This window comes from Peromyscus eremicus, chromosome 17 (assembly GCF_949786415.1).
Source record: "Peromyscus eremicus chromosome 17, PerEre_H2_v1, whole genome shotgun sequence".
NCBI lineage: Eukaryota > Metazoa > Chordata > Mammalia > Rodentia > Cricetidae > Peromyscus > Peromyscus eremicus.
The window spans coordinates 27575843-27591745 of NC_081433.1; the positions used below are offsets into that span (position 1 = coordinate 27575843).

The window sequence follows — 15903 nt, forward strand, 5'->3', positions numbered from 1 at the left end:
GGAGTCTGAGACAAGAGAGCAGCAGGTCTGAAGCCAGCTTGGGCCACAGTGAAATCTTGTCTGCAAACAAAACCTAAACAGTCCTGAGGCAATCTCAAAGAACTGGAGACAGAAATGGTCAAGAGTGCACAATGAAGAGGGGTCAATGGGGAAGAACGTATGCAGAATTTTATCTTCAAAATTTTAAATTCGTTAGTGACAAGACGTATTTTTAGCATATTGAAAAAGAATATCTTTATCTTAAAGGGATATGGGTATTTTAAAGGTTAAAAAACAATGCTTTAGAGAATGGTTGTTGGGCCTGAAGTCTCAAGACACCACACAACTTGTGGGTGTGGTGGCAGACGCCTTGAATCCCAACACTCAGGAGACAGGCAACTGGGTCTTTGTGAGTTCAAGGCCAATGTGGTCTACAGAGTGAGCTCCAGGACAGCCAGAGCTATGTAGAGAGAGACACCCTGTCTCAAAAAATACCACCCCCATCAAAAACAAACAAACAAACAAACAAACAAACAAACAAACCAAAACCACAACTTAAGCCCTCATGTCACAAAACAGGAAACCAAATACATGTGTTCTCTATTATATAGGGATTGGTCCCTGTATTGACGGTTTTTTTTTTTTTTTTTTGACATCATTTACAATTTAAGGGCTAAAAGTATTATGAATTTAGCTTTTATTCAAAATTAAATAAGCAAAAGCAAAAATCTTAAGAAACTTGTACAAATTACTTACATAAAAGAAAGTTAATAGAGACAGTCACAAATCTGCAACAAATAATTATAAAAGGGCTAGGGCAGCATGGATATAACCATGTCACAGCACGGTGCTCTAACTGGGATGTGAATAAGGCATAACTAACATTTGCACCAAGACCAGAGGAAAAACAAAACAAACCTTACAAGCTTAGTTCTACGTTAAGCTCCTCCTCCCCCAGATCCTCAACGGCTTTATATACTACCTAATTCCTTAAATACGAGTTATCAAGTCAAACTCTAAATGACAGAGACGGGCAGTTAATGTGAAAAGCCCCCTAGAATGTACAAGCTAACCGGCTGAACCGAGTTCTCCATCTACCTGTATGTACATTTTAATGTAAACCATATTTTCACAGTTTTGAGAATGGATGCACAGTACCATGTCAGGTTTGCAGCTGTCCCTGGAGACTGGCTCTAGATTCTGCATCCCTGCCGGCCGGCCTCGGGGATGCAAGTATTTACATAAATAAGAAACTGTGTCATAGTCAATGGCCAAGACAGTTCAGCAAGAGCAGGATTTCCAACAACAAAAAAAAATGATACTCTGTACCATAGTTTATAGACGTGTGCAAATAGAAGCATCAGGACAAATAAATCTGAGGCAAATTCAATCGGCGAAATCTCCTATGACTACCGCTGCGCTGTAAACGTGGGCAACAGAGGACCCTCAGCAAGTTCACTCTCTATGGCTTTTTTTTTTTTTTTGTCTTTTAAAATTTGTCTTTTAAAGCCAGAGAAAAAACACACACGCTACCCCACACAAACACACATGCACGCACACACGCACGCCAGCTTGCATTCACACAGGCATACACACGCACACATCATACATCCACGGAGTACTTAGTTCAGTTAGAGTATGGTACATAGTGCAACTTCATCACAATGTAGAGGTTTAACACACATTCGGTGTGTGTTTTCTGTGCAAGTTCTTAGTGGTCTAGGACCTAGTTGAAGGTATTCATTTGCAGATCCACGAGATTCAGGAGGTTGAAGAAAGAAAAAAAAAAGTTTCCTTAATTTCTTAAACCAGCACTGGGTGTGCAAAGGCAGCGGACAATCTGGCCGTCCATGAGCCAGATTAGGGTGACTTTAAATGAGATCCAACCGCTTCTCAGCCTTGGGGCTAAGAGCAAGCTAAGGAAGATCCGAGCCGTTCATGACTTAGATTGGTCTCTAGAAAAGTAAGTCAGAATGTGCTGTATCTTCGTCAGCCGTTCCTCCAGAGACTTCATCGACAGGACGGAGAGTTGATACCGAGGGTCTACAGGAAGGACTGCCAGCAGCCACCAACACCATGCAGGTCCATTGGGGGTTGCCTAAAACCAACCCAACAGTTCACACTGTTAAGAAAGTGTAACAGTAAAAACTACCAAAAACGCCCCACTAATTCGGAATTAAATCAAATTCAATTAAATCAAAATCAAATATAATTCAAAAATCAGAATCCTAAACAAGAAGAAAAAACTTGACTTCCCATTTTGAAAAATGACGTGTCTCTGACGAGGAAGTTCCTGTGTATTTCCGGAACAGCCACCGAGACAAGGAATTTCAAGAGCAGGATCTGAAAGCCTCCCTCACTGCCCACTATACTGGTGCTCACAAGGCAGGAACCACCACCTCTGAGAATGACAAAGGAACCAGGACAGTGCCTGGGGGTGGCTCCACTCACTGTCTGCATTGTCTCAACTCTGCATCCCGTCTCCTTCCTTCTACATCCCAGAGACTACGGTTCCTGGAATCCTATCCTCCACATGTCTCCAGGTTAGACTCAACCAGGCCAATGGCATTCTCAGCACATGCAGACACTGGAAAAGAGGTCATTATTCTCTGGAAACTCTTACAAAGTGTGTGTGTGTGGGGGGGGGGGGGTACAGCGTTCCAGAGAGTTCTAGAAAACCACCCACTCCACTGCTGCTGACTGACAGGCAGATGGGCACTCCCTGGGGTCCTAAAACTGTAGCACTCTCCTCACAAGTTCGTGTGAAGCATGGTGCTCGCCCTTCCGGATGAACCACGTGAGATTCTGTTTCCTCTGGTGCGGTCACCACTGACCTTCACTCCTCCAGTCTCCAGAGGCTGTATCATCTGTGCACTGTACAATGCTTTCCAGGGGCTGTATCATCTGTGCATTGTACAATGCTCTCCAGAGGCTGTATCAACTGTGCATTGTACAATACTTTCCAGAGGCTGTATCAACTGTGCATTGTACAATGCTCTCCAGCAGCTGTATCAACTGTGCACTGTACAATGCTCTCCAGAGGCTGTATCAACTGTGCATTGTACAATGCTCTCCAGCGGCTGTATCAACTGTGCACTGTACAATGCTCTCCAGCGGCTGTATCAACTGTGCATTGTACAATGCTCGCCAGAGGCTGTATCAACTGTGCATTGTACAATGCTCTCCAGCGGCTGTATCAACTGTGCACTGTATAATGCTCTCACTCCTGGACTGCACACAGTGGCTGCTTTGGTTCCCTGACTCCTACGCTGTCATTAACGGAAACCAGTGGCAGTGACTGAACTACTGGAGAGGAGTGAGACAATGCAGAAGTACTGCCGTATCTTGATGGAAGTTACTTCTGGAGATGTTAAATGCACTATTCTACTCTGTCTGATGAAAGCCTATTTCTATAACGTTTAACCAGATTCAACACCAAAATGGGCAAAGACACAGCATGGGTCCTGTCTTCAGATGAAGAGAATCATTGGGATTTGAGAAACTCAGACCAACCTTTGAAGAATAGAATGAGAGATGGTGCATCACACTGGGATCTATTATTATCACTTGATCTTCATATATTTACATCTATTCCACTGTGAAATTATCATCTTTTAACCATAAATATTTTTATTCAATTCAAATTGCTGTGCCTAACATTGGTTCCTCCGTGGGCCTGTGATCGGATCCCCAAGGGAAGTGACTCCTTAGGGTTTTTGCAATTGCTACTGCAGAGCTCCATGCACGGACAGCATCTAAACCACATTACTGATTAGGTTCAGTTCTAATGTAAAGCCCCAGTCTGGGGCAGGTCCCCAAGAGTGACAGTTTTATGACAGTGGAAATGTTAAACACAAACAGACGAAAGTGAACTGAACCGGTGAATAAGACATAATGGATAAAAGGAGAGGTGAGCAGATTTTTTTTAAAAGATGGAAACATCACACATCTCTCAATTGCCAAAGTGACAGGTGATGGTCTGGGAGGTATAGTGGCTTCATGGTTACAGTTGAATGGAGGCTAGCATCCCATGAAACCCCTCATCCCTCTGGAAACCCTCAGACAAGCCCTTTCCCCCTCTGTGACCCTCTTTCCTACAGGGAGCCTTTCATACATTACATGTAGTAGAGACCAGGGCTCTACAATATACTCATAATTCTAAAGATGGGGTCAAAGAAAATACAACAAGGACATGTGTAAAATGATTCATTAGGTTTGTGAAGAAGTGAGGCCATCAGTAACAACGTCAAAGTCGTCTTACCTGGAGGTTTTCCTCCCTCTCAGGCATCGATCCAAAGTGTTGAAGGATTTGGCTTCGAAATCTGTCTCTTAGATTCTGAAACCAGCTGCAGGCTTGTGAGTACACCAAGTCATGAAGCTCTCTCAGACTCTGTATCTCGTCTCCATTCTCAATCTAGAGAGAAGAGTCGGTAAGATCTCTGTGTCCGACTTCCTAGCCCTTAGCATCAGCCACCCAGATCACAGAAAGCATCGACAGAACGGGAACAGCCACGTCAGTGCTGGATTCTCACAGTGAGACTCTCTTGCAATATTAGCTTATGTTTCTGCCCTACAGAGTCCTGCTGGGACTCGCTGGAAAGAGCATTTCCTGATCTCCACTGAGAGCAGGCAGCAACCTGACTGACAGCCTGGGAAGGAAGAAGTATATGGTGGACGAGTTCTGGTTCAAAGGTCTACGAGAATTTGGAATAAAACAGTTGCTGCAATACGAAGAAAAATGGGTCGCCTAGGGTACAAACCGCTCGGCAGAAAGCAGTGTCAGCAGGGCAGTCATAAACACATCTTTTCCCAGAGAACTTGGTCACAACACAAAAACAAAAAGCAGCGAAAATACTTGTCCCCAAACTGGCAATCAAAAGGGAGAGAACAGAGCAGACAATGTTCAACTTCTGCCATACAGGCCGAAGGCGGGGGCTCCCTCCATTCACTCCTCCATGAACCCTCCAGACCACCGAATGGCCAGTGTCAAATGAAAGGCATCTTCTAGCCGGGAGACTCAGAACACAGGGGGACGGACCATCAGGGAACTCAGCCCTTTGAACAGGCTTCCCCACGTTCCTGGCACACACACACACACACACACACACACACACACACACACACACACACACCCCGTGTGCCTGGCTGTGCTGAGACAGCTACATCAGTTCACCTCAACAAACAGCAGGCAGGTGCCCCAAGACCGTTTTCTGGGCACAGGGGCTTGCTGCAGAAACTGCCAGCCTGGCTGCGGACCCACAGGGTGAATGAGGACTGACTTCAAACAGCTGTCCTCTGAACTCCACATGAGCACCATAGCATATGAGTGCCCCTGTGCCCACTACAGTGAGTGAATGAATGAATGAATGAATGAATGAATGTAACATTTTTAAAAGGCAGGCTGACTCAGACTTCCATGTTTTAAAGGGTGACTAACACTAAACAACCAAGGGACTCAGGAAGATTTTGAAATACAAAAACGTAAAACCCCGAAGGTCATGCATTTTACTTCTGAAAAAACTAAAACGACAACTGAAACTAAGCATCAAAATCAGTTGTAATTTGCATAACATGATCTACCCATGAGCTGTGCTTAAAAATAGCTGAAACGGGAAAGGGCTGCACATCGGAGAGAAACGAAACCAGCCCAGAAGCAAACAAATTTCAAAAGCAAGCGTTTTTAAGGTTAAGAACACTGCTACAACAATTAAATGGAGCTTAAAATTTCATTAGACATTACAGAAAATAGGATTACCACAAGAAAAAAACGTAAATAATAAAACTGAGATCTTCCAGAGCAGAACAGGCAAAAACAAAAGCAAAGAGCCAAAACATATGAAAGAGAAAAAGAATTCTTAGACATTGTTATGACCAAAGACAAGAGCCCAGTCTCCTAAACATGCACCACTTTCTAAACACACTTCCAACATGCTACTCTGCGGATACGGGCTTCCAGCCATAGATGGTCAGCTACGCACTGAAAGGATTTTGCCTTAACATGTGATATATCACTATACAAATTTACCTAAAATTAAAACAAAGAACACTGTCTTTCGCAAACAATTCTATCCCAAGTACACTAAAACAAAGACTATCAACCAACTAAAATTTTCAAGTCATTCAACATTCTGCCCTAACCGAGCAAAGCATCCCTCTCCCATGACATTTTTGTTTGTTTGTTTGAGGCAGGGTCTCTCTGTGTAGCCCCATCTATCCTAAAACTCACTATACAGACCAGGCTGGCCTTGAAACTCGGCCTGCCTCTGCCTCCTCCCACATGACATCTTTCTAAGAGAGACCAGGCAACATCAGGCCAGTCAAGTCTATCACGAGAGAGGCAGCAGGGTGCAAAGAGAAGGCCCGGCGTGTGGAGCCGGCCAGCTGTCAATCATTTGTTACACACTACAGATTCCTGGGCAAGTGAACAGCTTTCACCTCCTCTCTCTTCAGATGTTAACTGTCTCAGAGTTGTGAAAGTCTATGAACTCTCTGTGAGGCGGCCCGGGCCCCACGGTCAAGAATGTTGACTGAAATGAAGGAACAAAATAGATCAGGGAACAGTGATAATGTTAGACCTGTGCTTTACCCTGCCTTTCCCATAGAAATTGTTTTCAACTTGATACTGCAAAGAGCAACAATTTTCTGGTACTTTAATTCCAGTTGGTAAACCGGGTCCTGAAAACATCGTGAGGCCACATCAATCTTGTCTAAGAAAGATATCTGTCACCTTAGAAAGCTATCAGCAGCCTGTATACACTGGGACATCTTACCATTTTAAAACAGCATCCAATTGTATTTATTTTCTAATTAAGATTGTCTCTGACACAGGACAAATCCTAACACACAGAACAACCATTAAAGAATTTGGTGTTTACTTTCACATTAAATTTTAATTTACGAATGCTAACAGTTTTAATTATTAATGAATCAAATACAATAAGGTAGAGATTTGATGAGCTGGGGGCTCAATTAGTCAACGGCTACTGTTAAAGTGATTACCACAAATACAATATGAACAAGCACAGGTACCATCCTGCCGGGGATGCCTGGAACGTGACGAAGCTGGAGATTCTCATCCCCAGGTTCTCTTGAACGGGCAAACGATTCAAGAGCAAAATAAAAAAGGCAACTGGAGCAGATCCTTCTATGCAGCAATGGTGAGTGAAAGAACTGGTTCCTGTGCCTACAAAACCTCACCTACATGTAGGCATCAAGCCCTAGGATGCGGCAGCCCAGAGCACAGCGGAATAGAACACTTTTAATACCTTAACATCTTCCAGATACTCAATGTCTGCAGTGCAGTATCCGTCTTTCATTCCTCTTTTTAAAACTCTAAACCGCTTTCCTCCAACTGTGTCAACCACAGACCGTCCATCGGGTAAGAAATGCACATTTCGAATTTGTAACATACAACCATAATCTGCAAAACTAAGAGAAAAAGAGTGTTTGAGCGTTAAGTGTGCAAAGCCTCATTCAGACACACAGGAAGATATCGAAGTTCACAAGCAGTCTACCTGTTCTGTGTATCACTGACACACATCCCGAACTGCTTGGTTCCAGTCTGTATACTTCTACGAATCATCAGCCTGTATCTGGGCTCAAATACATGGAGAGGGCAAGGCACAGTGGGATAGGCCATAGTGCAAACAAATATTGGGACATTCTTGGTCAAGCTGAAGAAGAAGAAGAAGTTTCATTGTTATAGACCAAATCAGACGGCAAAAACACATCAGGATACAACAGTGAGAAAATGGATTCAAAACCACCAAAATCTATTTTAAGTACGTGCTCTCAATTCCTGGCCGGGACAGGAAGCAGTTCCCCTTTCTCAAGTTCACACTGCTGCATCCTGAGCCTGAAAATCTGATTACGATCCTCTTATTTATAAGCTTGAATTCTAAAACAGTAGGTACCATATCAAGCTAACTATTTTTAAGAATGAAAAGGAAATTTACCAGAACTAACATTTTATATTAAGAACTTGTTTAAAATACTTACAATGCAGGACAAAGTTATAGCTTTAATCCATAAAACACTGAGGAAAAAAAATGGACTCCTAAAATGGACAAAAATTCTGAAGCATGATATTTTCAAGTTATCAATGGAGATAACTCAACAAAACAATGTTTTGTTTTTTTTTTCAGATAACTAAAATGTCAGTTACCTTTCTTCTGCCAGATTGTGAATAGTAAGAGCGACCAAGGCAATGCCTAGGTAGCAAGGATGAGTAGGCCTGGCCGTGTGTGTGTGTGTGGGGGGGGGGGGGGGGCGAAGCTGAGAAAGAAATGCCCATCCAAGTACTTGGCTCCACAGCAGGAAACCTCACAGGTTTTTGGGTAGAAAATGTTCGTGTTTCTTTGGACCAAGAATTTTTCTTTTTAGAAACAACCCTACAGATGCAGAAATGAATATTCACAGCAACATTGTGGGGGGGTATCTGGAAGTTGGCAACTGGAAGAGGAGACCGTACAGTATGGGGCAAAGCGTGGACTGGCCGAAGACGGAGTGCCACGCTGCCCACTGACCTACAGAGTGACCTGCACTGTGGAGAAGAGGACGGTGAGGAATAATGCCGCCAGCGTGCTCCCTTTACACCTCACCAGCGTGCTCCTTTTACACCTCACCAGCGTGCTCCCTTTACACCTCACCAGCGTGCTCCCTTTACACCTCACCAGCGTGCTCCCTTTACACCTCACCAGCGTGCTCCCTTTACATTTCGCTGCTACATGACTGCTCATGACCTAAGGACATGTGAGGCTTCACACAAAAGCCCAGTTGGAAAAACAGGCCTGCGAGCAAGCATGGATGCCCCTGGCTTCTCGCCACCTCTCGGCTCTCCACCTGCTGCTTCTGCAACGCCTCTCTCTCTCTAAGGGTGGGCTGGCTTCACCACTGTGCTTCCCATCTGGAGCGTCCGTCACCACATCTCTCTGATCTAGGCTTCTTGTTCAGTATCAAAGACAGGCAGGGTCTTCACCTCAGTATCTTCTATCATAAACTACACAATAAAACATGAGTTTCTTGGGAGGACAAATCACTAACGGGCTGTAAAGAAGAGCTTAGGAGCTTCTGTGTTGAAGGTCACTGGCCTGGGAAGAATTTCCATGGGCAGGCAGAGGTGGGCAAACGTACCCAGCTCCAGCCAATCCATGGCAGTGGGGACAGCTGCTAGCACCCCAAAGTCGCCTCTGGGTGTTTCCTCATCCTTCTACTAACCTGCATGTTCTCCACCCTGGCATCTTTGCTGAGGATTTGACCCCTACGGCATTCCTTCATATTTCAATCCCACCCCATTCCAAGTCTTTAGCCTAGGGGTTCTCAACCTGTGGGTTACGATCCCTTTGAGGGGCCGTCTAAGACCCCTGGAAAACATGGAGAGTTACATTACGATTCAGAACAGTAGCAAAACCACAGTTATGAAGTAGCAACAAAAGAAATTATTTAGTTGGGGGTCGCCACCACACACAGACCTGTATCACACAGCTGCAGCCTTAGAAAGGTTGAGAACCAGTGCTCTAGCCTGTTAACATCCCTGCTAACGGAGGCTGATGTTCCTCCTGTTCCAGGATGTGGGAGACCAGTCTGCATCTGCCTTACCCAGTTCACCTCTACCCCATCCCACCGCCTGTTGTCAGAGCAGGAAATCGCCCCCTAACCTCTAACACTGCTTCAGTCCTAAGAGCTGCACTGGTGACTCCCTACAGAACATCTGCACTCGACCGATCGAGCTTCCGCGATCCCATCTGCTCGGGACAGGAAACTTGATCAACAGTTGGCTAACATGTGCCTCTGTGCTAGACTGACTGACTGACTGCGTCCAGCTCGCTCAGGGAAGGCTCTCTTGCTGCTTCCATACTCCCGGTTCATTTCACTAGAGACTTACTGTGAGAGCTCGGCAGTCTCCTCATCATAGATTTTCTTCCTCTCAGACAGCTCATCCGGCAGATACTTCACTATTAACTCTTCCAACAGCTGCGTGACGCAGTACCTCCTGTCTGCTAGATACTACAAGACAGAATTATTTCACACTCCAGTAGATGTTTTCCTACAGTACAAGGCAGGCAAAACAGTGTCACTGAGAGATCAAAGCCTTTGTTATAGACCGGCACACTCGATTCTGACTGCATTTAATTAGCGAGGGGGACCCTGCAGTTCGTGTAGCTACACAATAAACCTGCCTGGGCCTCTGCTCCAGCGCGAGGCTGGAGACTCAGCTGGAACCACGCCCCGTGTAGAAACGGTCCTGCCATGAGCACAAATCTTTTATTGGCAGCAACCAGCCTGGCCCCTGCCATCTCCCACAACACAAGCCAATTTCTAGGAAGCAAAAAGAAGACGTGGATGAAGACAATAATGCACTTGTCTGATTTCAGAAATTCAAAACAATTCCTGTTTTGTCTACTTTCAAAGATGAAGTCTCTACATGGCTTTTGTGGTTGGGAGTGCTGTTTCTATTTCTGTGAGATAAGGTCTCACTGTGTAGTTCAGGATGGCCTGCCTGGAACTTGAGGTTCTCCTGCCTCAGCTCCCCAGGTACTGGGATTGGAGGCATACAATACCACTCCACCCTTTGAATTTTTTCTCTTAGGTTTTCTTTCCAATGTTACTATCCCTTAATGTTCATCGGGATGATGCTTTTCCTGTATGATTATCCCCACCTCTATGTAAATGGTACATTAGTGTTCCCCTTTAAACACTGAAAAGCTGCTATCTGCACGTAGCATGTATCATTGCTGCTACACCAAAAAAAAAAAAAAAAAAAAAAAAAATCCACCTTACTCTGTCCATGAAAGCTCTCTTCCTTAATTACTCTTTCTTTACCTTACACTGTGTATTTTACAGTTTTTACTACAGTAAAGGGACATATCCACCTCTACACTGTACCACATGGATATGGATACATAAATCTCTGTAACTAAACTAAAAGTTGCTTAAGACCAGGTACAAGCTCAGAGTAGGTAGACAAAAAATACACATGTATTAACTACACGTAGTCAGAATGAACTCGGAAGAAAAAGCATAAGAGAAGCCATCCTTCAATCTGTAGAGCCAACCAAAGACCAAAGCAGCAGTTCTGTCCAATGAAGAACACAACGGGAAACCAGAGTTCGGGAAGGAAACGAGGGAAGCCATTTTCAGCGCTGACTAGGAGACTGCAAGACCCACCCCGGGACTGACTTAGGGGTGTGGTGTGGAGTCTGAGAATCAGTTCCTGCAAGGTCTCAGCTGACCCAGGTGCTGCTGCTCAGTGCACACACTGGAAGGAGGGCTGGATTTACAATGGAGAGGAGGCCTGAGCAGCACTCCATTAGACTGTGTGTGTGGACAACAGGAGTTTGCCATGAGACTAAACACATTATACACTTCGTAAGAGCAGTCTCCTTACTGTTTTCTGTTAATAAAGATTTCTGAAAAAATGGAGGTGCACACAGTTACAGCTGATGAAATAGTACCTTAGGCCCCTGGGAGGGGTCTAAATCTGTGTAGCAGTTGTAAGGGACTAGGCAATCCGACAAATATTTTAGGAATATTATAAAAATATAGCCACTGATTCAGTAGTTCACCTCCCAGGAACTTAGCCAAGGATATTGTTAACTAGCTACACTCATTAATTTACAAAGGGACAGACCAAGTGTAAGCTCTGGAACAGGGGAATGCTGTGAAGCCAATGTCTTTACACCATACTTCATGGAAATATGAAGATGGCAAAATGCAAGCAGGAAATACGCAAAACTACAGAGCATAACAGTATTATTTTCAAATTCTAACTATCTATATTTACACTTTACAAATGGCAATATAAGGTATCTTCAAAGTTGGAAATAGGATATTTTTAAACAGCTAATTATATATTCAAATAGTATGTTCAAGGTTTCCTTCAAACTACTAATATTTTTAAAGACAAAATTTCTCTAAATGAAAGCAATGTACTGAATAATTGTTAGCTTGAAAATAAGAGCAATGCTAACACAGATTATCTAAACTCTGGGAAAAATTAGCATGTTAAGCACAGTTTATCCAAAAACACTGAGAAGCTGTTGCAACTGGTAAACCCTTCTAAGACTTTAGCTTACATTTCTTGACTTTGCAAACACTGTATGTGGGTGTATGTGTATACACATGTGTGCTTGTGTGTGTTTTGAACATACCAGCTTGCTATGTAAGACACATATCAAATGTAGCAATACACACCACTGTGTTTTCCACACAGGTATTTTTTATATAGAAAATAAGTACATTTAAAAAGGTTTTATTCATATTTTAATTCACTGGTAGAGGATGCTTTCTCTGTACAGATGTGATACAGGGAGGCATGTTCCCATGGATGCTCCCACTGCAGATGCTACATAGCACCATGATGAGCCCCACTTTGCTGATCCTGGTAGAGAGGGGCCAGAAGACGGCCCTGCCCCCACCTTCCCATCACAGGATGCTAGTACTGGTCTCTGACTCTGAGACAAGGGGGATGCTTCTTCTATCCCACCACTCCTTAAAGCTACTCTGTCCAGCATAGTAAGCACTGGTCACCGTGCCTCAAGGTTTAGTTTACTGAACAAAATGAAAACCAGTCCCTTGGCCACTCTAGCCACAATTCAGGCGCTTCAGCAGTCACATGGGCTGGTGGCCGCCAAACTGGACAGGAAAGCTGACCGTTTCTACCACGCAGAGGCTGTACGGGACAGTTGCTCCAGGTGATAAGGGTTCTGAACAGGCCTCAAATCTGGGCAAGATGCAGGGCAGTAGCGTTTCCCCAATAGTGTCATCATTAACACTGAGCCTTCCCCTGACCAGGGAGCTGAAAGGGCTCGGTCTTTAGGACCTGTCTCTTCCCAACTCTCAATTCCTCTTTCCTAAACAACATGGTATCTTAGTTAGGGTTTCCATTGCTGCAACCACACACCATGACCAAAGGGCATGAAGGAAGCAAGGGCTTATTTGGCTTACACTTCCACATTGCTGCTCATCACTGAAGGAAGCCAGGACAGGAACTCAAACAGGGCAGAATTCTGAAGATAGGAGCTGATGCAAAGGGCATGAAGGGGGGCTGCTTATTAATTGGTTTCTTGTGGCTTGCTCGGCCTGCCTTCCTGTAGGACCCAGGACCACCAGCCCAGGTACGGCATTACTCACCATGGGCTGGGCCCTCCCCCACTGATCACTAATTAAGAGAAATGCCTAACAACTGGGTCTCATGGAGACATTTCCTCAACTGAGGCTCCTTCCTCTCTGATGACTCTAGCTTGTGTCAAGTTGACACACAAAACCAGCCAGTCCAGGGGGTAATGAGCAGTGTGTGCATAGTCAGACAGAATGTACAACGCACCTCGCTTTGAAAGTGAAATCACTCTTTCTGGGCCTGAACAGAAACCAAACCACGTTGCCAAACTTAAGGCCAATAAACAGATACAAATGCACACTTACCTCCTTTAAACTCTCTTTGCAGAGGGGGCAGTACGGCGTGTGATCTAAACAGCGCTCAAGACAATTCTTACAGAACGAATGTCCACAAGGGGTTGTTACTGGCTCAAAAAACAACCTGAAATCAAACGAAGTATGTGTTAACTTCCCCACCAGGAGCCTTCGCATTGGAGAAGCGTCTGTTCATGACGGATCACAACACAAATCTCCACTTAGAGGAGGGAGGCCGAGCTAGGGGGCAGGAGAGAAGGAAGAGGGCAATGCTAAGTGTACTATGCCCTCCTGAACCTTCTTCTGAAAGATCTCCATCAACAAAGTACGCTCCCGGGGCCTAGAACTGTGCTGGCCACTAAGTGGACGCCTGTGGCTACCAACCAGTTGAGCTGTGGCCGATCCAGACTGAGCCTCGAAAGTAAACTGACAGCAAATGCCAATGTCAAAGACAGTTCAAAGTAAATAAAGTTCAAAGTAATAGAGATCCTTATACAGCCTCATCAATTAAAGACGGTACTTTGTAGTTTTATAAAAGCTTTACTACACAGAATACACTAAAAAAAAGAATATTCTAAGTAAACTATAATGACACAAGTATGAAGATGCCATGATGAAATTCCTTTGCATATTAACTCAAAAACTTAATTTAGGGAAAGAATGATCTAACATGGCATGGTGGAACAGGTATTGAATTATTTAATTTATTTAATTTATTATTAAATTTATTTATTGTGTACACAGTGTTCTGCCTGCATGTGTCCCTGCAAGCCAGAAGAGGGCACCAGATCTCATTACAGATGGTTGTGAGCCACCATGTGGTTGCTGGGAATTGAACTCAGGACCTCTGGAAAGGAGCCAGTGCTCTTAACATCTGAGCCATCTCTCCAGCCCTACTCCCAATATTTCAATCCTAGCACACTGGAAGATGAGGTAAGGCAATCATCAGTTCAAAGCACAGGCTACACACTGAGACCCTGCTTCACAAAAGGAAAACAGAATAAATATGACTGAGGAAGCACCAGAATGTAATATCAGATATGACTCTCAACACAGAAAAAATGTATTTACTCTATAATTACTTCCTGAAAAATAACCCTCTGGCTTCCCCAGAATATTGCTAGATTTGTATATACTTTAGGAATGATACGGAAACTGAGGTTCCCAATAAAGAGACCCACAGAGGAGTACCATAGATTCTCACCCTCAGCCTAGAATGGCCAGCCCCAGGCCTTGGATGGGTTGTGAACTCCCGAGTCTACCATAATTCATGAAAATGAGAAAAGTCCTTTCAAGCCATCCTAACATCCAGGATCATAAGTAGTCGCATAAGGGAAATCCTCATCCCATGTTACTTTAATAGGACTTAATGGTTACTATGAGAAGGACAAGATGATATCCATGAAACACATACTCTGGATTCTTACTCAAATCTATGTCAGAACACACTACAGCTTGCCACGTTCTTTTTCTAGTTGAACACTGAGGTACAGGCTGTGCCAACACTGGCCTCACTTTCTAAACCTGTAAATCTGAGATTCAGAGATCTAGTCCCTCAAAGGTGTCAACAGCTAAACCTAGGACTAAACTTCCATCGTCTGATCCTTAACTAGCATCATTACTCTTTCCTAACATTACCTTTATCTCTACCACATTTACATCAATAGAGTCATCTTTATAAAATGTGATACACTTACCTCATACAGAGAGAACATTCAAAATCGGAGACATCTATCAACTCTTCTGGGATGTCACCGTAAGCTAATGACAACACACAGTCTTCACTGGGGGACTCTATTGAAATAAACAGACAGGGTTTCACTCTTCAGGGAGGAAGTTCAAAGGCCATTCTCAATCAATCCTTTATGGGGGTAAGGGTAGGACGGAAGCCTTACCACTCTGCTTTTTAAGTTTATTCCTCCCGTCTTCATTAATAATCACATCCTGTTCTAAGAGAGACAGCTTCCTTTTCAGCAGAACGCCTTTTCCCTGAGCAGACAGCAGAGGTTCTGAGGACACGCGCTTCAGACCCTCTTCCCTGGCAAGCGCTGGCGCTGTGTTGACGGCTTGTGCTGACCGAGCACGGTTTAAACTTCCTTTGACAGGCGCTGGGGCGTCCTCCGGTCGCTCTTCAGCCTACAGAACACAATACAGAGGTAACTCTTCTCGCCATCCTTTACTCTTGCCCAGAAGAAAAATGGAAGTGAGATTTCAACTCATTTAACGGAACTTTTCAATTCCCAAACTGGGCAAGCAAATGAGTTTTGTCAGGATTTACACCGCCTTAGACATCAAGCTGACTGACGTCACCGTGCGGGTTAAGGCAGTGGTGCTAATGTAGATGCTCCGAGACCGAGAAGAAACTAAAACTGTCTGCATGTTCTAAAACACTGTCAACTTCCTGACAGTGAAGTGACCTAAAGTGGTGGTCAATGAGAAAATACTTGAGTCTAAATCAAAAGCCGCAGACAAGATCCTGCTACGGAACTAGATAGGCAATACACACTTAAGCAG

The 15903-nt window shown here is 44.2% G+C and overlaps 1 protein-coding gene across 1 annotated transcript in view; it reads right to left on the reverse strand.

Moving 5' to 3' along the window:
* Window positions 1-659: 659 nt before the first annotated feature.
* Lonrf1 (LON peptidase N-terminal domain and ring finger 1) overlaps window positions 660-15903 on the reverse strand; it is a 33526-nt gene continuing 18282 nt past the window's right edge. The window contains exons 5-12 of the mRNA XM_059244532.1: window positions 15285-15525; window positions 15087-15183; window positions 13402-13516; window positions 9863-9984; window positions 7494-7652; window positions 7245-7407; window positions 4241-4393; window positions 660-2077 (exon numbers count right to left, since the gene is read on the reverse strand). Of these exons, the coding sequence (XP_059100515.1) occupies window positions 1916-2077; window positions 4241-4393; window positions 7245-7407; window positions 7494-7652; window positions 9863-9984; window positions 13402-13516; window positions 15087-15183; window positions 15285-15525 (1212 nt within the window). The 3' untranslated portion in view covers window positions 660-1915. The remainder of the gene's footprint in view (window positions 2078-4240; window positions 4394-7244; window positions 7408-7493; window positions 7653-9862; window positions 9985-13401; window positions 13517-15086; window positions 15184-15284; window positions 15526-15903) is intronic.